A 22,711-nucleotide genomic window follows, 5' to 3' on the forward strand; every position below is an offset into this window, starting at 1 on the left:
TGATAACTCATGCCCTTCCAGTAGGTTGAGCTCCTGAGTGAGCATTGGTCTGTTAATCTTCCGTTCCAGTAGGCTACTAGCAGTCTGAGAGGCGCGTGTTACGAGACTGTTGATTCCTTCTCGTATCTTCGTACAAGGCGCTGCGTGGCCGGGGCTCCGTGACTCATTTCTTTTGGGCTGAATATTTGATCGCATGTTTTTGCGCCTTACTCAAATAGTCGAGGCTGACTGATGCGTCTTTTAAGGACAACAGACAACAAGAATAAAGCAGGCCATTGTTGCACTTACCCAGGACGTCCTGACCTCCAAATATTCCGGGCAGATTTAGTGCTAGTGCCAGGTGCTCCAATTCTTATCGATGTGTATCGGTCATGGTGTTCTGGCAGCTAAACTAAGCCCATACAGCTTCACATTTGAAAAGTGACCGTGGCCTCTGGATGAAAAGATGTCTTTCGTAGAAGCTGGCGTTTCTTACAAAATGATCAAAACAACGTGCATTGTGCTCCCTCTACTTCAACTAAACCAAAACCGCTGTCAGACCGGTTGGAATGGGCACCTGGTGTTGTCTTCGTGTGGGATCAGTTGCATGGTACAGGTTTTCAGCATTCTCAAAACACAAGCATTACTACCATAAACTCACGAGGCTTCATGTCAATGACAAAACGCCAGCACGTCTGAAAAGTGGGAGCAAGCCACGGAGCGAGAGCCAAGAGCGGAAGGAGTAGAGGAGTGGAAGACCTAGGACCAAAGAGCACTACCAGCATGCAAACAAGAATATAGGCGCAGACAGGTCAAATGAAGTGACATGCGTAGCAAATCAACATGGGATTTGAAAAGATTGTGTTTGCTCTCGGAAACCAACCATGAGGATTCCCAGGAAAGCCGGAAACTGATCGCTAAGATTGTTCTACATTACTCGAAGATTAGTTGTGCGGGATGCGTGCACTAAAAACGACCTGAACCAGTCATCCAAAGCGACTGGAGCCTTCGTATGGAGGCGACGTAAGCCCTCAAGGCGTTCATAACAAAGTATCTAAAACATAACCACTAGAAACCGTGACCAATGTCCGTCATGTGGATGCATTTGCTCTTCGTTGCTTGCACCACAATCAACATCTTGGGATGCGCATCTTCAATTTTGGCCACAAAGCGGGCCTGTGACAGAATCATCGAGAAGTCGGCCAGCTGTCAGATCACCTACGCCGGCTGGCAGCTGCTCAACGACTGCTCCCGCGGCGAAGAGGTCAGTCTCTCGGACATCCAGCGGGCGGTGGACTGTGGGAGAGGCCGCGGCGCCTGTCCCGTGCAGCAGGTGGTGATGGTACCACCCTCCGGACCGGTGGTGGCGCAGGTCTCACCCCCAGGCCGCATCTTCCCCGCCGTCCGAGGGCGAGGCGACCTTTCCTCCTCTGACGTGGGGTACGACGACCACCCGGATGTCGAGCCAGCCGGCCGCGGCCTCAGCACGGACTACGAAGCGCCGGACGGCAGCGTGGCGATGGCGAGCCACGGCGCGGCGCCACCGGGCAGCACCGCGCCCGCGGCCGCCGTCGTGCTCGCTGTGCTCGTGCTTGGACTCCTGGCGGTGGTGTTCTGGATGTGGCGCTCGCGCCGCGCCGCCGCCGCCGAGGGCGAGCAGGAGGAGGAGGCGGGAGCGGAGAACGGAGCGGAGGAGGACGAGGGCGGCGCGACAGAGGGCGGGGAGGAAGCAGCGGAGGACGGGGCGAAACAGGACGAGGCTGAGGCTAAAACTGAGGCTGAAGCTGAATCGCCGGCGAACTGACCCTGGACGGGCGAACCTCCACGCCCTGGGTGCGGAAGAAGGATAGCCTTGGACGGACGAACTCCCGCGTCCTGGATACGGAGGAGAGATGACCAGTTCATCACACTGTCGGAGCTAGCGCCGACTTGCAAACCGCATGGAAGCACAATCGGTGGTGGGGGGCTGCCAAGTTTGCTGGCCGTGCTGGCGCTGGAGATAGACGACCCCGGAGAGTCGTGTTGTGGCCTATCTCCGAACTTTGTTGGACGGCTTGTGTTCAAAGGGATCGGTGTTGGGAGTCAGTGGGTGACGATGACGATTAGTGGCGCTTTGGATTGCAGCCAGGAACGCTCCGAATGTTGGCGGCTTTGACGGTGCCGAATATTTTATGAGCTTTACAGGCGTGGTATGACAATATCGTCGCGAAATAATTGGCGAAGGAAGTGTGCAACAGATTCCCGCAGCTGCATCTGCAAAGGCCGTAGGCAAATATGTGGGATGCAAGATACCTTCGCACGGCTTCTAAACTGCGGATATTATCCGCAACTAAATCCGGGAAAAAAATACGCCCGTTGTTCCGTAGACATCTATGGCCCTTAGCCAGCCTTTTTACCTCTGTGGAATCCTTTCGCTTAAGCAAGCAAAGCCACGATTCTGTTTTGGAGCGATGTGACGGCAATGATTTCGGGTTGCGCTCTTAGCGTTCCATCTGTCAGTTCCAACGCGCAGTACTTGTATGCACTTGTATTTATGTGGAGTAAACTACTATTTTTCTGCCGATGCCTTTCAAAATAGTTGTGCATATCAGCTATCGTGCCATCAGTCTAATTAAGATAGTCCTGGATTTACTCAAGTTACCCTATCGATGCGACGATTCTTTCGGAAAGGCGAAAATAACTGAAGTCAAGAACCATATGCCCAGGTCCGAAACGCCGTAGCCAATCGTATGGATTGCACACAACACCACCATTCGCAATTGTATCATCGGATATATGGACTGTAGCACCATGCCACGTCTGCCCGCCGCTATCAACTGCGTTTGGCTCTTCGTCACAGCTTGCAAGCCGGTGTAGTTTTCCCCTCGATTTTCTCTGTGTTGGAGGCGGCGCCAGGAGCGCCAGCTCATTCAGCCTCTCCATGCCAGCCGTAACCAGACAATGGCGCCCTCCGGCGACTCTGAGACATCGTTATCTTCATTACCACGTCCCAAGTCACAGTCTGACGGCCTGATCTCACTCGGACAGCCATGTACTCTCCCATCCAGGGAGCGGCCTGCAACGCTTCAATGCACCGACAGACCAGACTTCACCAAGACAGATCCCTGCAGCGTGGTTCCGGTAACACAAAGGTTCCCCCGGGCGGCCAAGGAAGGTTTAGTGGTGGTGAGCGATGGCCATCACCATGGCAGCTAGTTACCTTCAGCTGACTCGGTCATCACCGCCCCGTTCACCGCCGTGCCCTCCTGGTCATCGTTCTCCGCGGCGTGGCCTGCGTTCTTCTTGGCGTGTCTCTTGCCTTTGCCGCTGCGGCAGCGTCCGCGGCAGTAGCACACCAGACACACGATACACACCAAGATAACGCCAAGCATGGCGAGAAGGACGACGCCGGCGATCAGGGCGCCCGGAACCCGACGTCGCTTCTTGCCCCAGTCGCCGCCATCCATCTGGTCACTGTTGCCACTGTCCTCGGCAGCAGCGGGCGGGGGCTGGACGGTGGCCGGCTCGACGTCTAGGTGGTCATCGTTGCCGACATCAGCGCCGGCATCGGAATCGCTGTCGGCTTCGGCCAGAGAGTGTTCAACCCGCGCCTGGACGACGGGAGAAGGTATGGCCCGGGGGTGGGACGGGCGCCACCACCGGTCCGGAGGGCGGCACCGCCACCGCCTGTCGCACGGGACAGTCGTGGTGGCTATTCCCGCAGTTCACCGCCCGCTGGATGTCCGAGAGACTGACCTCTTCGCCGCGGGAACAGTCGGTCAGCAGCTGCCAGCCGGCGTAGGTGATCTGACAGCTGGCCGACTTCTCAATGATTTTGGCACAGGCTTCCTTCGAACCAGAGAGCGGGGCAGCATTTAATGGGAGGGAGCTAGCAATACCGACAACCAATAAGACTTCTGTCCACATGGAGCGCATGTTTTTTTGTGTATAGATGTTCAACGCAGAGCAGTAAGGCTCGGATGACACATCGTTAGATTGATTTGGAGGTGCTACATTTTTCCAGAGATCGTCTTTACATTCTTAAAAGATGTTTATACGCACGTTCAATTTTGTGTTCCTGTTACCGAGCGAAATAAATTTGGTAAATACTCCGATTGGATTACATTTGCGATCGTATTGACAGCCGTTTGGAGCCGAGATACAGACTACGTGCCTATACTATGTGATTTGAAGCCTATTTGGGGACTTTCTTTCCTCTCTTTCTCGTCTTATACTGGCTCGTGAGCTTTTACCGGAAGCACTCGTCACACAAAATTTAAGCAAACATGGATGAGTCAGCGTATATTTTCAATTGTGTCCAGTGAACTTATGTGAGAACACACAGTTGGACAGTGCAAACTACAACCTCGTTCCGCTTAACGGCTCCATCATACTGAGACAGATGGCTGCTTACCGGTATCGTCAGCTACGCCACCAGCTCTTGAGGGGTGGGCAGCCCAACACATTTCAGTATGGGGTCACCTGTAAGAGGGCTTCCCCGGCTAACCGGGGACCTCCTATCGCATACGGTCTTGGTATTCCATGTAATTTTTTTGATACATGCTTGCCTAATGCTATATATATAGATCCATAAGAATATATATATAAATAATGATATATATTATATATCTATACATATATATATATATATAGATCTATCCGATCGATCGAACTATCATCTATCGAGCTATATATCTATCGATCTATCTATCTATCTGCTATCTTCGAATATATCTATCTATCTATCTATCTATCTATCTATCTATCTATCTATATCTATATCTTATTCCTCTTGGAACGCCTACGATGGGAAAGTTAAGTACGATTGAGCCTCGAATGCAATAGACGGTGCTACACTAACACAAACATATGAACAGACTTAATGTGAAAATAACGTAGAAATAGCGACGGAATGCAACAAATCCCCGCGATTTTCATGTCAATTCCGCCTGTCGAATTAATTCCAATTCAAGTCAACCAGCACGATCTGCAACATATTACCCCCTATATTACTGAGGCCCATCCCCCAGCTGCCCATAGGTCTGCTCTAGTCCCCGAAGGAACGCTCCTCTAGTCTTCCCGCACCATGATCACACCTGTCACGGCGAGGACCTTTCAACGACCACAAATCTCCACCATTCAAGCTCTGCAGTCCTGAGCAAGGCCTTCTACGAGTCTTGACAGAGGCTTTCTGTCGCATCTTGGTTTTCCATCACACCAGATCCGTGCGTCGCTGGGACTTCCTCTCGTTCACGACCGGGCCTTCCTTTGGAAGACGGTGAGGCTTCCTCTCAGTCGTACCAGTGGCCTCCTGTCTTGCAGTGACTCGAAACCATCCGACTGATTCGTACGGCAATGCTGTCTACTGTAATGGGTCGGGGCGCCCTCCCGGACCTAGCATGGGCCTCCTGCGCTACTTTGGTTGTCAACCTCAAGATGCTTACCTTTCTGAGGCTTCCTCTCATAAGCAGGGCCTCCTGCAGGACAACCACTCTCGAACTTTCCCCGATCCTTTCGCAGCTGTGGCCTCCTCTCAATCATCGCATGACTTGTTGGCCATGGTCTGGCCATCTAGGGACATCATGGCTGCTGACCATTTGACGACGTCCATCGGGACGTGCTCGACGCATCACCGCCTTCGAGGGACCACCTCAAATTTCCAGGTCTTTTCTCCCGTCGAGCGAAAACCCATCCCATGGCCCTACCGCTGCCCGGCATCACATGGAGCGATAGTTACGCTACTCCGCTTACTGCAAACTGGCCACTTGTACTGTTGCTGTTGTAGCCTTCATTCGCGTGAAACAAGTGCTTTGAGTATTAGTATGTTTAAACTGTCTATAGGTTATGCCGTTCAATGCAAAGCGGTATGATCTTAAATGCCCGCTTATGGAAAATGTCGGAGAAAACCGACAATAAAATTGGAGCGAGCGGGCACCGGTTTCCGCCCTTTGGGTCAGTATAGGTGGCACAACGCTTGCAAGAATGGTTTCCGGAAACACCAGTCTTTCAACGCTCAACAAGGTGTGCAACTGCTGTAATCATATCCAACTCTTACACGTCGTCATATATCCTTCCTCGGGTATCAGACAAAGCGAAAGAAGCCACGGTCAGCACGTAGCTCTTCTCAGACGCGACGTTTCTTGGTCGCAATCTAAACATTCTGTTCCTGGGTTACACGAACCTCTTGCATTAGTTGAAAGAATACACGGAATATTTCGCTGGAAGGCGGGTGCCTCCAGAGAAACCTGCGGGGTCGTTGCACCCGAGCTGGTAGGGCGTGCCTTAACATGCCGTGTGCACTACCAACGCTGCATATGAACGTTTCAGCCTCTGCACGTGCCACACGTGCGGGACACGACGTCCTATCAGCAGCCGCAAGGTCACTAATGGAATCCTGCGGGTTCATCGAATCACGAGGTCACATTCGTTACGGTCAACCCAGACTTAACTCGACTACAGTGCATTGCAAGCCACCCCGTAGGCCCGATTCGTCTGTTTCTTTGAATGGCCTCACCGAAAATGTTGGTATTAGAGGGTGTAGTCGTGTTCGTCTGTCGCACATTGTTGTATTTGCTGCAAACAGCTACTCGAATTTCCGTGAAGCAAGTAAATGTTTCCTGCACGAAACTGCCGGACACACCTGTTTGATCTATTTCGTTGCCCTCAAGAAACCCCGATCAGGCGGGCTGGCCCGGCCGGGTTACGCAGTCAAATATCCAGACTCCACGGATTCTTGATTCAACGGAAAGGAAGATGCAAGGGATTCACACATCGCACGCGAAAAGCCCACGGCTCGCGGCGAACATTTGCGACACCCAGCCTTAACCAGCGCCCCGGACCCACCGCTCTGCGTCAGAGTGACACGACGAGCGTGACCCGCCGCCACGCCTCCGTTCCCATAACAGGTAACGCGACCGGCCGCGCAAGACCGCGCTGCCTGCGGCCGCGGTGCGTCGGTCGTCGCACGCCGGCAGGTGTCGAAGGCTCCTTCGATATCTAGCAGAAACATGAGCGCTGCGGCTGAAAGGGGAACGGCTGCGGTACGGCGCTGTCGACGCCACGGGATCGGGTGACGGGCCTGGTCAAACTCACCGCGCCGCACACGGGCGGGGCCAGCTGACGGCGTCGGACGGAGAGCCCTGAATGAGAGGTCGGGCACGAACTGAGCCTATGACGCACTTCAGAGGTGTCATTTCCGACCTCAAAATCGTCCGTAGTTGTAGTCACTGCTGTCTCCCAGGTCTGCGCGTGCGACTCCTGACCCTTCCGCGACCCCTCGCGCCCCCGCCGTGCCCACCGCTCGCGCGACACGCGGACGCACGCGTGCAGGGCTGGGACCGCCCCTGGCGCCGCCGAGGGGAGCAGCCGCGGCCGAGTTCCACGCCATATAAACACGGACCGAGTGGCGCCGGGGTGCAGCGACGGCGCTCTGCAACCGTCGGGCCGCAGCGGGTCAGTCGGGGGCGGCGCGCGCCGCCGCCGGCCGTCCGACGGCCCGCCTCCTCCGGCGGACGGCGGCCGTCCTCCCGCCCGGGTCCTCCGCGAGCGCCGCTCACCCAATCAGGTGGTGATGTAACCTCAGGCGTCATCACAACCTCCTTGAGTGTGTAACGCTCGCGGCGGCGCTTCAGCCGCGGCCGGTCGTCGCGGCGCTGCACCATTGCGGATGCACGTAAGTCACATTTGGTCGGGCGACGCTGATGGACTGATAGCGGTAGGGCCTCGGTCCGCCACGCGATAAAAACGACGGCGGCCGCACGACACGTCGGTCGCCAGCAGCGCTCCTTCGACGCCCGCGGTCATGAGGTAAACGACACGCCGAGCTCTACGGCGTATCTGTTCTTGCAGTAAGGTGTGCCTTTCGCTTGCAGGTTTGACCAAGTAAAGAGCGCGCTTGGTCATGTTCTTTTTTTTAGACCAGTGGATGCAATATGCGATGTACGGTAGGTGCATCAAACCAGGTCATGGGTGCATGAGCAGCGGCTGGATGTCATAGCAATGTGCGAATCCCGCGCCGGCTCAACCCGCGCTTCTTCCTACTCTGGTGACATCCGGTGTCATGCATCATGTGCGGAGCTGGAGCCAGCGATCGGTGCGCAGCCGGACAGACGGGGCGGGCAGCAGGTCACCACGGCTCTGACGATGGGCCTCACCCCAGACTCCAGCGGACTTGTCGAAGAGCCTGCCCGATGCCGCGACCGGTGAGCTGTCAGTGATAGCACACCATTGTCGCTGTGCGATGTGTATCTGATGACCCGCAGTTCGGGGCGGCTCGGCCGTAATGGTCAGGTGTTTCGTCACAACGGAAACACCCGACTGAGGGTCCAGTGTGTGTCCGCTCGTGCCTCCAAAACGGCAGGCGATAGCGTGTGAGCGTGTGCAGCAGGGGCAGCCACACCCAGGCCCAGCCCGTACCCTCATGACTGTCTCAAGAGGACTGCAGTGTGGATGGCAAACCAACCGGACTGTGGCGCTTCGTCTTTGTGCGACAGTCGTCAAACGACCAGCGTGACGCCGCGCCTGCAGTGTGAAACGATGCGCGGTTGGACGGCTGAGTGAACGACTGGCCGACTGTGAACGTTTTTAAAGGACTGGCGAGGTGGGCCGGCAGCCCACTGTGTGCCCGCTGATGCCCGACAAGGACAGCGTGCTCAAGCGGCCGATGCTCTCCGGCGCCGTCCGGGCCTGTCGGGCATTAGCTGCGTCCGAGGCCCGCCCAGTGTACCCAACTGTCGTACAACCCGTAAGCAAACCTCGCCTCCTCGCCTCGTTGGCCGCCGGGGGCCGCGAGGCCCGGCTGGCAGATGTTTGGTGCCCCCCCCCCCCCCAAACTGACGCCATCGCTTACTGGCGCAGCAGCCAGCGCCGCAAAGCGTGGCCTTGCAGCGGTCTGTCCGGACCGGCCGCTGCGCAGCCCAGGGAGGGCGTAGCCGCTGTGCAGTGCTGCTAGCATTAGTGTGCTACTCTACTTGGCGCGTCACAACAGGATGGCAGCTCTGGCCTATCGCAGCCGTGCGTGCAAACGTAACAGGTTGCGGTCGCTTCTTACTACCTCACGTAACCATTGCAGAGTGTCGCAATAAGAATGTTTGATTCGCGTATGTTCGGTCTCGACGAACTGTCTGTACGAATTTGGTCAAAATTATGGAAGGTTCCTGTAATATCGGATGGTCCCAATAACTAACAGCTTATTGAACAAATGATGTCAAATACTCTCAGTCGCCGGCATCACTGTCAAATGCGATTGGGTCCAGGCATTGACCCCGCCGCTGCAAACATCAATATAGTCATAACCACCGCCGCGTTGCACTCAGCGCGGGTGGGCTGAGGCACATCTGCAGACCTTGGACAGATGGCAGTCCGGTGAGACGACGGAGCAGCACGTTTCCGTGACGCTATCCGATGCAGCCGCCCTGTCACCAAGAGCTCTGCTGTCTCCGCCCTGTCATACGGAGCTCTGCTGTCTCCGCCCTGCCATATGGAGCTCTGCTGTCTCCGCCCTGTCGTACGGAGCTCTGTTGTTTCCGCCCTGTCGCACGGAGCTCTGCTGTCTCCGCCCTGTCATACGGAGCTCTGTTGTTTCCGCCCTGTCATACGGAACTCTGCTGTCTCCGCCCTGTCGTACGGAGCTCTGCTGTCTTCGCCCTGTCGTACGGAGCTCTGTTGTTTCCGCCCTGTCGCACGGAGCTCTGCTGTCTCCGCCCTGTCATACGGAGCTCTGCGGTCTCCGCCCTGTCATACGGAGCTCTGTTGTCTCCGCCCTGTCGTACGGAGCTCCGCTGTCTCCGCCCTGTCATACGGATCTCTGCTGTCTCCGCCCTGTCGTACGGAGCTCTGCTGTCTCCGCCCTGTCATACGGAGCTCTGCGGTCTCCGTCCTGTCATACGGAGCTGTGCTGTCTCGGCCCTGTCACCCGGGGCTCTGCTGTCTCCGCCCTGTCACCCGGGGCTCTGCTATCTTCGCCCTGTCACCCGGGGCTCTGCTGTCTCCGTGCTGCCAGAAACGAAACAGGACAAGGCAAGCCGCCCAGCCACTGAGCGTCGTAATGTCCCGGGCCCGGTCGGGGTGCGCCGCCGCTGAGTAAATGCCCGCAATGGCCGCAATTGGCTGAGCCCAGTCACGAGCCATCCGCCGCGCCGGCGTGCCCCTGTGACGTCACCACAGCCCCGGAGACCGGCAGAATCATCATCAGCATTAGAGCTCCGGCCCACGGTCGGAACGGCGCCAGGGGCGCGCGCAGTACGACGTTTCGGTGGGACGTCTCCGGGTCCGACGTCTGCGATCCGAATCAGAGATTCGGATCGCATGATATGCGATCACCGTGCGATATGCATTCAGAATCAGAGATTTGAAATGCATATCGCACGGTGCCGCGAGATCGGGAGTGATGGCTTCCGCTCCCGTCCTCTGGCTATGCCCATGAACAGCTGCATCTGGCCATACGGTGCAGGGTGTTGAAGACGGATGGGTCGGATTCCTGTAACAGACAGGGGCGCACCTAGAGAGCTGCGCCAGTGGGGAACGTCATGAAATTCGAAATCACTCGAGGCATCCGCATAATTGCGATCACGTTGGTGTGCTTTAAAGACCAAGGCACCTCTGCCCGTTTTCGCAGTGCCCGCGCCGTCTCTGCACTGCCGTCGCCGCTGTCAGCGGGCGAGGTCTGTATGCGCCCTCACGAAAGACCAACGCGAATGTCCTGCCGGCGCGGCGGCGCCTGGGGTCACTGACCCCAGCGGGCGGCGCTGGCTGCAGCAGGGCCGGCTGGCGGGCGGCAAGCCTTTGAAGGCGCACCCACGGCCAGACACGCAGCGCGAGGGGAGTAGGGCAGGCGCCGTCGCCAGGCGTCGGGCTGCAACTGGCCATCGCGGCGCACCGGGCCTGCGGTGCATGGTGGTGTGTTTCGCGGCTGTTTATGCACGCGGGGCGTCTCGGCCCCATGCTGCCTGGGCGGGAGGGCGTAACCGTGGGCTTCATGCGTGTATGCCGTCAGGAAGTGGATTATCTTCTGTGGCTCCCTGGCTGATAATTGTCGCAAATGATGGTATGTCTACCGGTTAGACTAGACATGCGCCTATGTCACGGCTTCATAGATTTTCAGGAGCAGATGGATTTCCCAAAAGCTAGAAGGCCCAAAAAGCGTACAAAAAGCCGCAAGTTTAAAGCCCATTACTTCCATGAATTGTCGTACCTTTAATGTTGCACTTCCACTAGAAGTGCGAATGCCATGTTCCTCCTGGTTATCAGTTCATACGCCTATGGCGGCTTCCTCTTGAAGCAGGTGCGGAGTGACATTTACCCGCATATTTTGCCTAAAGGTATATTTTCGATCATGGTGCCGAGCTCCAAGAATGCATTCAAAACTTTTACTAGCTTCAGCTTTTAACCAATGCATGCCGAAGGAATCTGCTGTATTTTGGCATGATATGGGCTTTCACAAAAGACAGGTGCACAATATTGGCAACAATAAAGTGACAATATTAGAATAACTTGAATGATCCGTATGGGGTTCATTGAAGGCAGTCGGAGTGCGTAGTGATCATGGCGCACACCCCTCGAAAGCTGGAAGATCCCTCCATAAACTGCGTTTTTTGTGTTAATTTCTATCATGTTTCACTGGCCGATCTTTGCGGCAATGTCGTTGCCACTTTCGTCGTATTCATTATCATTTATATCTCAGATTCCGATCTCCAATGTTATCTGCTATTTGAAAATAGCATGTCCATGTGGCAAAAGGGGCAATCGAGTTTGGTCAAGCTGGTCGCTGCTCTCCCTCCGTGCCCTCCGTGCCTCAAATGTCCTTGCTACCGTTGAGGCAGCTTAATGACATATCTGTGTAGAATTCATCGTCTCCCCCCGTTGCAAGAGCGAGGTCTTTTTCGAGGGCTGCCAACCGACAGCTCCATATTACCGAACCTGCATTATCGATGAAGATGGTGTGATGGGCTTAAAACATTTATTTTTCTTGGATGTTTAAGCATACATCTTTTCTCCCCTGGTGTTGCGTGGTCAGCTATGTTAAGTCGCTGGCCCAAGGCCGGTCAAATGTTACACTGTCGCACATGTACGCACGCTTCCACGAGCGCCACGGGGTGGTTTCCATGCACCTCGGAGTCAGGTGCGACTGAGAAGTGTGACCGGTTGCGGGGGGGCCCGCAGTAAAGGTCAAAGGTCTGTGCAGTCTCAGACACGGCGTCGCGTTTGCAATCGCGCAGCTGGAGGCTGCACACCGCGAACAAAGAAATGGAAACGCGAGCGCATCTCACATACGATTGGCCAGTCTCACGTGCAGTCAAACTGACGTGGTTTGACGATAGTGCATTTGGTATGGTCAGATGCTTCCAGCATCCAAGAAAGGCTTGGAGGGATCCTACATGGTTGCAACTGTTAAAAAATACATCTTTCGTAAGGGATCATTCTGCAGCTGTTAGAAAGAGTATGTTGTTATCGCTGCAGGGATAAGACGACCAATTTCACGCCAATGTTGCAGTGGGATGGAATGTGTCGGTGGTAGTCATTACTAGAACACTACGATAAGGCCAAGGCGATAGAGCGATGTATGTACTTAAAGCTCAGCCGCATCCTCTGAAACAGCCATATGCTGTTTCAACGACCAACAAACGATACATGTCCGAAATTGAAAGTACTTTGAGAGAAACGCCTATGTTATATTTTCAAATGAAACACATAAGCAGACACCATCAGACAGAAATCAGCGGATTTCGGTTGTTTATCAGCCAATTGGCGGCCAGATAGACCGTGCTAAAGCAGCCCACCGTGGGGGTGCAGCCATATTTGACGCTACGTATGACAGCGCCAACTTACGGCAAAGCAAAACGTGAGACAAAACCTCGCATGCACTTGAACTGAACCTATGCGAAAATTTGCTACATATACAGCTGCCGCTTTTGATAAAATCGATAGCCCGGGACAACACCCCTGCTTCAACTAAATCTGTTCGTATGTGGTGATTCATGCGGTACCCTGGCCACCCTTAACGAAGGGCGCTCCGATCGTTCCTGACCCATATTTATCCAGATCCTGGCGGCCACGTATAGTCGTCCGATCAAAGCGCAGAGCCTTGCGCTTATTCCGTTGAGCGGCAGCTGCAGTCAGCCAGCGTGTTGGGGCATTTAAACCGGTTCTGCAGTGACGAGCGCTTGAGCCAGTCCCTAACTGATGGCCTGAGCTTATATCGCTTTCGGCTCGGTCCACCCACTTCTTGGAAAGGTTAGCGTAGGCACGAATATAGTGTGGTTAAATTGAAGTTGTTAAACTATGTTTACCGTATTATGATAAAGTTACCTATGAAATGGATGTGTGCACTTCGGAGTATCACTAGTACTCTCAAGCTACACTGCAAAATAGTAGTTTGCTGATATATGGTATTTATGACGTAATACTTTGTTTTTGTTTTATTTGACAATCAAGGGTCTTTTTCTCCCCTTTTTGTGACACAGACTAAGGTCGCATTTCTGGAACAGAATTAGACAGCAGTATTACCTATGGCGGAAAAGGCATTTGCATAAAATGCTATGATGAGTCTCAACACGAAGCGATTTGTGTGGCATAACTTATGATGCGTAACTAAGAGCAAGCAGTCCTTTACTTGTAATACATAGCTTGGAAATCTGGGTAATTTTAGAAATATCCTGAGCAATTAAAAACGATCTGAGGGTCAAGACCATGCACACCAACAGCCCATTCTATCATACGTTACGCGGTGTGAAATATTGACCTGCTTTCCGTGACACATGAATGACGTCGAAATGTTTACTTTTTGCCTAGTCAGGCGTGGATCTTCAGTTTCATAATGGTCGTAAATCGTGTTTTATTTATGACACATTCGTGTCTATTCTTGTTGCGGGTTGACCTTAAATCCGTTCTTACGACCGGTTAGCTAACAGACGCCTGCGATTTACCTTTTTGCATTCCATCATAGCCTAAAGCTTTGTCGCTAGCTCGCTTTCTTACTCCTTCCACCTGCCTCTCCTCGTTTTCTCTCGTTCCTTCCTCGTCGAGTCTTCTCCTTCCGTCCACTTTCCTCTGTCTCCATCCGTTTCTCTTTCATTCTCTCTCTCTCTCTCTCTCTCTCTCTCCTCTCTCTCTCTCTCTCTCTCTCTCTCTCTCTCTCTCTCTCTCTCTCTCTCTCTCTCTCTCTCTCTCTCTCTCTCTCTCTCTCTCTCTCTCTCTCTCTCTCTCTCTCTCTCTCTCTCTCTCTCTCTCTCTCTCTCTCTCTCTCTCTCTCTCTCTTTCTCTCTCTCCCTCTCTCTCTCTCTCTCTTTCTCTCTCTGTATCTTTTTTTCTCTCTCTCTCTCACTCTCTCTCTCTCCCACTCTGTCCTAGCTGTGCACGACTAACACCAAGTTGCAGGGATTCACATGGTGAAATCCTACGTTGAGTAAATTTTAGCAGACACTCTAAGTATCTTAAACTTGAAAGCAAGGTATGCACCTAAAGTGCCTCCACTCAAATTTGGACACATCATACGCAGAAACGTGGGGCGGTGCTTGGGCGCGTTCGGAACCCTCCATACTAGCAGTCCCACACTCCCCATACCGTTTCACATCCCGATCAGGACACGAGTCTGCCGTAATTTCGGCCCGCCGCCAATTCGGCCGCCGAAGCCCACGCCCACGATCCGCCTGTGTGACCCCTGACCTCAGTTGACCCAGGGGTGGCACTGTCGCCGGCCGGGGCCTGAGGGCGGGCGACCCGCGCTGGACTGCCTGCCGCCAGCGCGTAACGATCGTTATTAGGCGGGCGGAGGGCCGGAGGTCATGATAGGCATGAGGAAGTGCCAGTGTTCCTTACCGGAGCGGTGCAACGGCCGGGCGTTACGGGTGGGTCGGCCGATCACCCCGGCCGCCGCGCGCGCCGCTAACAAACACCGACGCCCACCGAGGGCTGGCCATACCGAGCTTCAGGTGCTTCGACATCTGGGGTGTTTGTGAATGCGAGCTCTGAGAGGAATCTAGTGTCTTCTAAATGCATTGTGAATTCGTCATAATTGGAGCTAAATGCTTAAAGGCGACGTTTTGATGTCATTACTTAAGCGACATTTTAGCGCTGTGATTAAGTCCAGTTGTGAAATCCTATAGCCTCATCATCAGACACCTATTGAGGCTGGTCCGCAAATGAGAGATAGCGTCAATCGCTTAGTGAGATATTTTTTCGTAAATATTTGGTTCTTGCTTCCATCTATTCCGTGCGAAAGTATCTATCACCAAATATTTGCTCGAATCAATTTCGAGCAGAATGTAACCCGCCTGATGCATGTAACACGTTCGAAAACGCATCGCCGACTGAGCGTTGCCCCGGTACCCGGTTAGGAAATACCCCGGTACCACCCAGGGTATTTCGCGAACGGCGACCGCATGGAGTTGAAAATAATGTTCCTATTTCCCCTGACCTATCCATCGGATCGGACGAATTGAATGGCAACCATCAGCCTATGCATTCTGATCTAGGTTATACTGACAGATTTCATATGGTCGATGACGTCACAAATTATGTGAGGCTTAAACGCATTAAAAAAAAAAAAATATTGAGGGTTCGGGTTGTCTAGCACCCGTAAGAACAACCATTGGGCCTTACGACCGACACCGAACGAAAGAGAATGTTAGTGCACTTTGGAAGTATTGCTAGTGAAGGTCAAAGTTAAAGGTCAGATAAGATCAAACAGTACCAAGCATACTTAGCTAATGCTTCCAGTTGCATGACTTATGATGATATGATGACGCGGCCAAAAGTCATCAGGTTGTAAAATGCTAATTTTACTTGCCTTTTTAGCGCAATAGTGTGACATAAACCATTTGGGCTCGATACCCAAGACAGGTTCATGCGGCCTTTGATGGTGACCAGGAGTGACCTAGTGTCGTAAGACGGACTACAACAGGCACTCAGTCAAGCTAGTCAGTGCATTAAGCGAATCTAAAACAAGGCAAGAAATTTAAAATTCGTATAGAGAAGGGTATACTAATCACGCAGATATTTAGTAATAACGCTATGTCATCGTGACTTTTCCTAGCTCTGCAAGAATATTTTTACAAGAATGCGTCAGTTGAACACAACAGCAGTAATACACATTTGAAAGATCGGTCTGGTAGGGCCTGCAAGGTGTTCCAGGAAATCGGAGGCGTGCAAGGTACTTTAACCCACTGGCGTTCGTCGGTGATGTACCATCTTCAGCGAGCAGCTAGAGGGGTCCGAAGTTTGCTTTATCAGATAGCCAGGATCTAGGTATCTGTGCGCATTTGGACACGAAGCTTTCTACGTCATAAGAAAGACTGGGAATAACAAGGACGCATTCTAGGAAGACTGCAACGCTGAGACGTACAATATCTGGAGACTGCAATGCACAAAGGTCCTGAAGGTTCGGCAAATGCACTCTTAAAGCTCTATTTCTGTTTATGTTGTGATAGTCTCAGGCAAAGCGTAGAATTTGAAGGAGTTCTTTTTCTTTTTGTGTTCTCCCTCCCCTTCGCTCTTTTATTATTGTTATCGTTTAGACCCGTTAGGACATATTTAGAAATCCGGAGTCGGGAAACAGACAACGCATGCAACACCACTGCACTCGCGGCAGACGACGAGGCGTTCTTCTAAGATAGGCATGGCACCCGTCCATGGGCCAGTGCTTTAGCACAGAGCCTCATGGCTTAGCAGTAGGCAGAAAAAACTATTCTTGCATCTGTGGAATGTGGCCATGACGTGCACAGCGCAGGCGGCGGCTATGGCCTTTGTCTTCTTGATGCAGGCAATGCAGCTTTCGGCCTCTTGATGTACGTCACGAACCCAAGGCAGATGCGTGCATGTGGTAGCAGGTGTTCGTGCGGAGCATGATTCTGCATGAGAACCTTGACTTGCATGAGAGCCCTGCGTAAGAGTCTGCCTAGATAAACTGCACATGGAGATGCCCTGTCAGAGAACAAGGATCGTGTATTTGAGGAATCCATGCCAGGTCTTCGGATATTGGCCCTGCATGTCAACAACTTCACCTGGTCCAAAGGCGCGCTCAGGAAAAACTGGCACGACCTGGTCACCAGACGACACTCCGAACAAATCAAAACTCTCATTCCCTGACAGCTCCACCATCCGTGCACCCGCCTACCACCGCCCGTGCGAGCCCCCTCACCTGCCGGCCTGGCGCCGCCCCTGCCAGCATCATCTGCCGCACCGTGGCCTCCGCCGGCCGCCGCTTTTGCTTTCACCGGGCGGCGGCAGCGGCGGCGGCGGCCCGCTCAGTCGACAGGGGGAAGGCGCAACGCTGGCCGGTGCGTCTCTCCTCACAACACCAGCGACCGGGGGTCTGCAGTGCCGCACGTGGACCGGTGGAACGGCGATACAGAGCGCGGTAGTGGCTCCTGGGTGACGCACGGGCACGCTACCAAAGGCCCGAGTGGACCAAGGATTAACTAGCCCGCTCCGCGGAGCACGATGAGGACCGCGCTGGATGCAATAGCCCTGGTAAGGCCCGCACCGTCGATGCGGCGTGGTCACAGCTGAGAACTGTGTGATGATCTGCTGTAAATACCCGCGGCTTTTGGCCACCGAAGCTCGTGTAAGGTCTGAGCCGTCGCTCAATTCAGTCATCTCTGCATCTGCGAAGGACGCCCACGTTAAGTGTGAGGTTGATCTCCCGACGCGTAAGATGAATGGAGCCGCGCGGCGCCTGCCCTGCGCGCGGCCTTACACCACCCGTGCACGCTCTCGAGACGTTACGCCACGGCCTCTGTCGTAAGAGGCCGGACGCGTGCCGCGGACTCGGCACGTCTCTCCGGCCATCAGCGCCAACAAAAGTGAAACTTCCCCCGGCGGCGGGCGGCCTGTTTCGCGACGCTCCGACGGCGTGCGGGGGCCACCCGACCGTGGACAGTCCGGGTGTGCTGTATGGTGTTCTGTGGACCGCTTCGGCGGACGTCGGCGCGCGCTGTGGACCGACCGCTTTGACCGACGCCGACGCGCTATGGACATCTAGCGTACACTCTGTGGATGGTTGACGGATGATCGGTGGGGCTTGGAGATGTTCGGGTGGGTTTTTGCGCATGCCCAGCGGACACTTGCTAGGAGATCGGATGACAAACCCGGCCCGCGTTCAGCAGGTATTTAAAGTGCGCCCCCCATACATCCCGTCCACTTTCCGCCAGCGTTGCGCGGAAGTCTGGCTCGTCCTTTGGTGAACTATGACAGCCATTCTGCAGCCATTCCGCAGTTATTTACGACGCTCCGCGAGCGTTTCTCGGACATTTTGCGGACGTTTCGTGAGCGACCTGCCACCCTTCGGCAACATCCTGTTGCGGAGGCGTGCACGGCGCCAGCGCCAGTCGCCGCCCCGGTAACCTTGGAGCGCTCCAAGCAGCCCGCCTACGGTTCTGGCCGGACCGGGGCCGGCCGCGGCGGCGGCGGCGGCGGGCACAGATGGTCACTATCCGGAGAAAAACGGACGGACGGAAGGTGGTGATGCGGTGGCCTGTGTGGTCATGCCGGAGGTCGGAGGATGCTCGTGCGGGTTGGGGGTGGCTTCAGATGCAGACCTCCCTGCTGTTGGTGTGCGAGGTCAGGCCCGTCGGGGTCAGGTCACAGCCGTTACAGGAATGACCTTAGAAGAAGTTATTAGTTTGGAATGTTGTGTTCCTTGGAGGACAGCTGACATCGCTAGCAAATCCCGTGGTTCAGCTTCGCCTTGTTGGTGTTGGTGTTCTGCACTGATGCCATAAGCTCGAATGAGTTCTCGTTCTTGTAGAAATAATGTTTTTTTCCGAGATTTCAGTCGGCCACAAAGCTTGACAGCCTATGTCGCGGCTCGAGGCCTGGGGGTGTTTGGCTGAGATATCCCCTTTTGCTAACGTGGATGTATGCAGATGATTCACATAAGCTTACGTCATATTTCTGTCTTTCCACACGATGCAACATAGCATTGGAAAGAGCAGCTGGTTCTTTATGTCTTAGCCTATCATCATTCTCCGAAAAAGTTTAATAATCCGCGCAAGAAACGAACCAAATTCGCTTAACGTGCGCGCTGCGGTTACAAACTCCTTACTAATGCACTGAACAGCTGCACTGCTGAATGCGCCTTCAGGCATCCGCGAACTGTGCGGTTCAAGCTTCAATACCACTTTGGAGTTATGTCAACAAAAATTACCCCCGCTGTTGGTGAGAAAATGTGTGGTATGGCTGCATTATTCCCACCATACGAAACCTGTAAAGAAACCAAACGCGGCATACTCCTCGCGCCACGGGGTCATCTTCTCCAAACTCATATTGACCACAGCGTAGTAACCACTTGCTGAGGCGATCAACCTCAGGTGTTCCTCCGTTACAGCAGGACGCGCCAGTTGCAGACTCGCCGGAGGGCGATGTTTTGTGTCGTTTTTAGTGCTCCACCAGAGAGAGAGGAGAGATCTGACTGATCTCTGCTCATGTTGCAATTCAGACAAGGCCTTGGCGCGGGTATGTCAGCGCTAGCCCATCCTGCGGAACAGATCGTCAATCCAATCATCATGCCCTTTCTTGGCTCTCGATGTCAGCCTTCTTGCAACAGAAGCGCCCGTTTCTCAATAATCGGCCTGATTCAGTACAACAGGGAGTGAAGGGTGTATGCATTGCATCCGCTGTTGGCATTCATAATATGCTCCGGTACGCTTGCTTCAGACCGTTTACCACTGACGTGTCTACATTGCCCGTAGATCACATGTTCCAGCTGTTTTCACAGCCTCTGCCGGGGCCAGTGACATTACCGTGACTCCATGGCGTTGGCTCTTTATCACCTGTTTTATGGTAACTGCAAAGGTCAACTGCAGCCACCTATACCTCCGCCCAGTGTGGTGTTCAAGGCGTCCAACTTCATACACCCAAGCTTAAAATATGCATGTGCATTTCCGCAATCAAGTATGCTAGTTAATCACGTATAGCCAAATAGCAAGCGGATGTTTATTGTTCACCAATAGGAGATGGTGAAAAGAAGGCCATGCTGTCATTCCAGCCTTTTGAAGGGGCTTACGTAAGCTGGCTCCTCTCCTTCACAACGCAGTGCCTATGATTCTTGAGATGATGATAGCTGGCAGCTATCGAATGCTGTAAGGCAAGGAGGGCACCACCCAGCACACCACATCAAAGCGCTCAGTTAACGGTACAAACTGGGACAGGATGCGTCAGCACGTGTTTCACAGCAAAACTTTCCCAAAAGGCGACCTGGCCGCACAGACATGGGCACCGACCATTTGTGACGATTGCATGCCGAAGTTTTCAGCCCACTCCGCGGCCTGGCCAGGAAAGTAGCGGCGTTATGCCCACCCGGCCGGCTGGTTTTTGACCCTCTCCCCTCCATGTTCAGCCGATTCCTCCCACGCGCGGTTCGCCGGGCTCCCTCGGACACGTTAGCCTTGCGAAGCCAGACGCCATGAGCGGACGGGCGGGCCCAGAACATGGCAGCGAGGGCGGGGCCGCCGCCCGACGGAGCTGGAGCGGGTGCAGGCGTCCCGCTCCTTATCTCCGGACGGCGGGGGGCGCCGCTGACGTCACTGGTGTGAGATCTGCGCTGGGGTCGGGACGGGGATCCGACACGGGGCGACTGGTGGGCGCAGCGAGGACCTGGAGCCCGCTCAGCCCGCCGCGCGGAGCGAGCGGGCAGTGGGCGGAGGCTGGCCCTGGGCCGCCCACTGACGCATCAAGGTCTCGAGGTCCTTCCAACTGCCGCGCCGGGCAGGCCCTCCCTGGTTATGGCAGTCGTCACCCTCGCAGCCGCACAAGCTGATGCGGTGGTGACCCGGGGTACTGGCCTACAGCCACACAAACCAATGTAGCGGTGACGGGCGCCTGGCTGCAGCCATGCAAACCAGAGAAGTGGTAACCGGGGACCGTACTATAGCCACACACACCAATTGTAGCGGCGACCCGAGCGCCGGGCTACAGCCACAGAAAGCAATGTAGTGGTGACCGGACGCCGGACTACAGCCATACAAACCAGTGAATTGGTAACCGGGGACCGGACTATAGCCCACACACACCAATGTGGTGGTAACCGGGCGCCGGACTATAGCCACTGATAATGTAGTGGTGACCAGGCGCCAGGACCACACCGAGATCCAACAACACTATCGCTCTCAATCATGGCCCTGTTTCGTCGTGGGCAGCGTGTGAAGAAATGACCGGTCAGCCCACTGTCTGCGGTGCCAGCGCTCTCCGGCGACCTTCAGTGGCGTGACTGGCGGTAACGGGCTGACTCCTCCGCAGAGGATCAACAGCACCTCGGCGACATGGCGGATCAGTCTGCCAGATCGCTTCAATGCATTCCGCGCTTCATGAGGACAAAATGGACATGCATTTACGCGCGTGTTGGCTGCTCAATTGACCCAAGACCGATCCTGCGTGAAACATAATCTCCGGTCAGGCATCATCTCATGGCTCAAGACGCTTTTTTAATTGCCATGGCAACTGCCAGCTACCCTATGACAGTCAAACCCGCCGTAAGCTGCCCCAGTCTTTCCTGGTACATGCAAACAAAACCTGCTTGCGGCGAAACGGCCGCACGCTTAGCACTACGCGACAGCACTCCGACGAACTAGCGGTGACCGGCGCGCTTGGACGTGCCAGACTTCGCCACGCTTTGAGGGTACCGTGACCGCGCTCGGTCACCGTCCACACTCGTCACAGACCGGCGGTGACCGGCGCGTTGGGACGTGCCAGCCTTCCTCACGCTTTTGGGTCGGTGATTGCGCTCGGTCAACGTCCACGCTCGTCACAGACCGGCGGTGACCGGCGCGGAGGAATGCGCGAGCTTCCGCACGCTTTCGGGGTACGGTGACTGCGCTCGGTCACCACACGCGTTCGTGACAGCCCGGCGGTGACCGGCGCGCCGGGACGTGCTAGCCTTCCTCACGCTTTTGTGTCGGTGATTGCGCTCGGTCAACGTCCACGCTCGTCACAGACCGGCGGTGACCGGCGCGGAGGAATGCGCGAGCTTCCGCACGCTTTCAGGGTACGGTGACTGCGCTCGGTCACCACACGCGTTCGTGACAGCCCGGCGGTGGCCGGCGCGCCGGGACGTGCTAGCCTTCCCCACGCTTTCTGGGTACGGTGACTGCGTTCGGTGGCCGTGCGCGTTCGTGACAGACCGGCAGTGACCGGCTCGCAGGTACGTGCCAGCCTTCCCCACGCTTTATGGGTATGGTGACCACGCTCTCGGTGACCCGCGCGCGTTCGTAGGACAGACCGGCGGTGACCCGCTCGTGTGGACGTGAAAATGACGACACCGTTATCGTGACGCCGCTCGCGCCAATCCCTGGCTGCCGAGGCCACCAGATCACCAGGCGTGACGTCACTACAGCCCCCACGGAAAGATGCCCTTCAAGGTGACATGCAGGCACAGCAGGGAGGCGAAAAAGAGAGCGGGTTTGGTGGTATCAGCGGTATCTGTATGGCGCGCAAGGAGCCTGGCGAAGATGGGTGTATTATTGTCGACTGGGCGAGTGTTATCGTTACAGTTTCACGCGCGGTGATAACACAACGGCTGCAAATGGGCAATCGATGAGACAAACAACGTTTTAACCATGTTTTATGGGGGTTTCTCACCAAGTAACGTGCACGCGTGAGGAGCTCAGCGCTGGCCAGCTATATGGGCCCGTAATCCATGGGAAGCCGTGCTCTCCGTGCCAACGTCTAACTCCTGTTTTTCGTTTCAGGTGTTAGCCGTTACCGGCTTGGTAACCGGCCAGAAACGTAAGTCCCTCTGCGCAGTTCGCATGGTGTCCCATGG

General features: G+C 54.9%; 1 protein-coding gene across 1 annotated transcript in view; it reads left to right on the top strand.

Moving 5' to 3' along the window:
- Window positions 1-17,214: 17,214 nt before the first annotated feature.
- LOC119089343 (cuticlin-1) overlaps window positions 17,215-22,711 on the top strand; it is a 58,333-nt gene continuing 52,836 nt past the window's right edge. Inside the window, exons 1-2 of the mRNA XM_037212013.1 lie at window positions 17,215-17,424; window positions 22,638-22,674. Coding sequence (XP_037067908.1) covers window positions 17,395-17,424; window positions 22,638-22,674 — 67 coding nt within the window. The 5' untranslated portion in view covers window positions 17,215-17,394. The remainder of the gene's footprint in view (window positions 17,425-22,637; window positions 22,675-22,711) is intronic.

Source organism: Pollicipes pollicipes, unplaced genomic scaffold (genome assembly GCF_011947565.3).
Source record: "Pollicipes pollicipes isolate AB1234 unplaced genomic scaffold, Ppol_2.1 Scaffold_3087;HRSCAF=3621_pilon_pilon_pilon, whole genome shotgun sequence".
In the NCBI taxonomy this organism is placed as follows: domain Eukaryota; kingdom Metazoa; phylum Arthropoda; class Thecostraca; order Pollicipedomorpha; family Pollicipedidae; genus Pollicipes; species Pollicipes pollicipes.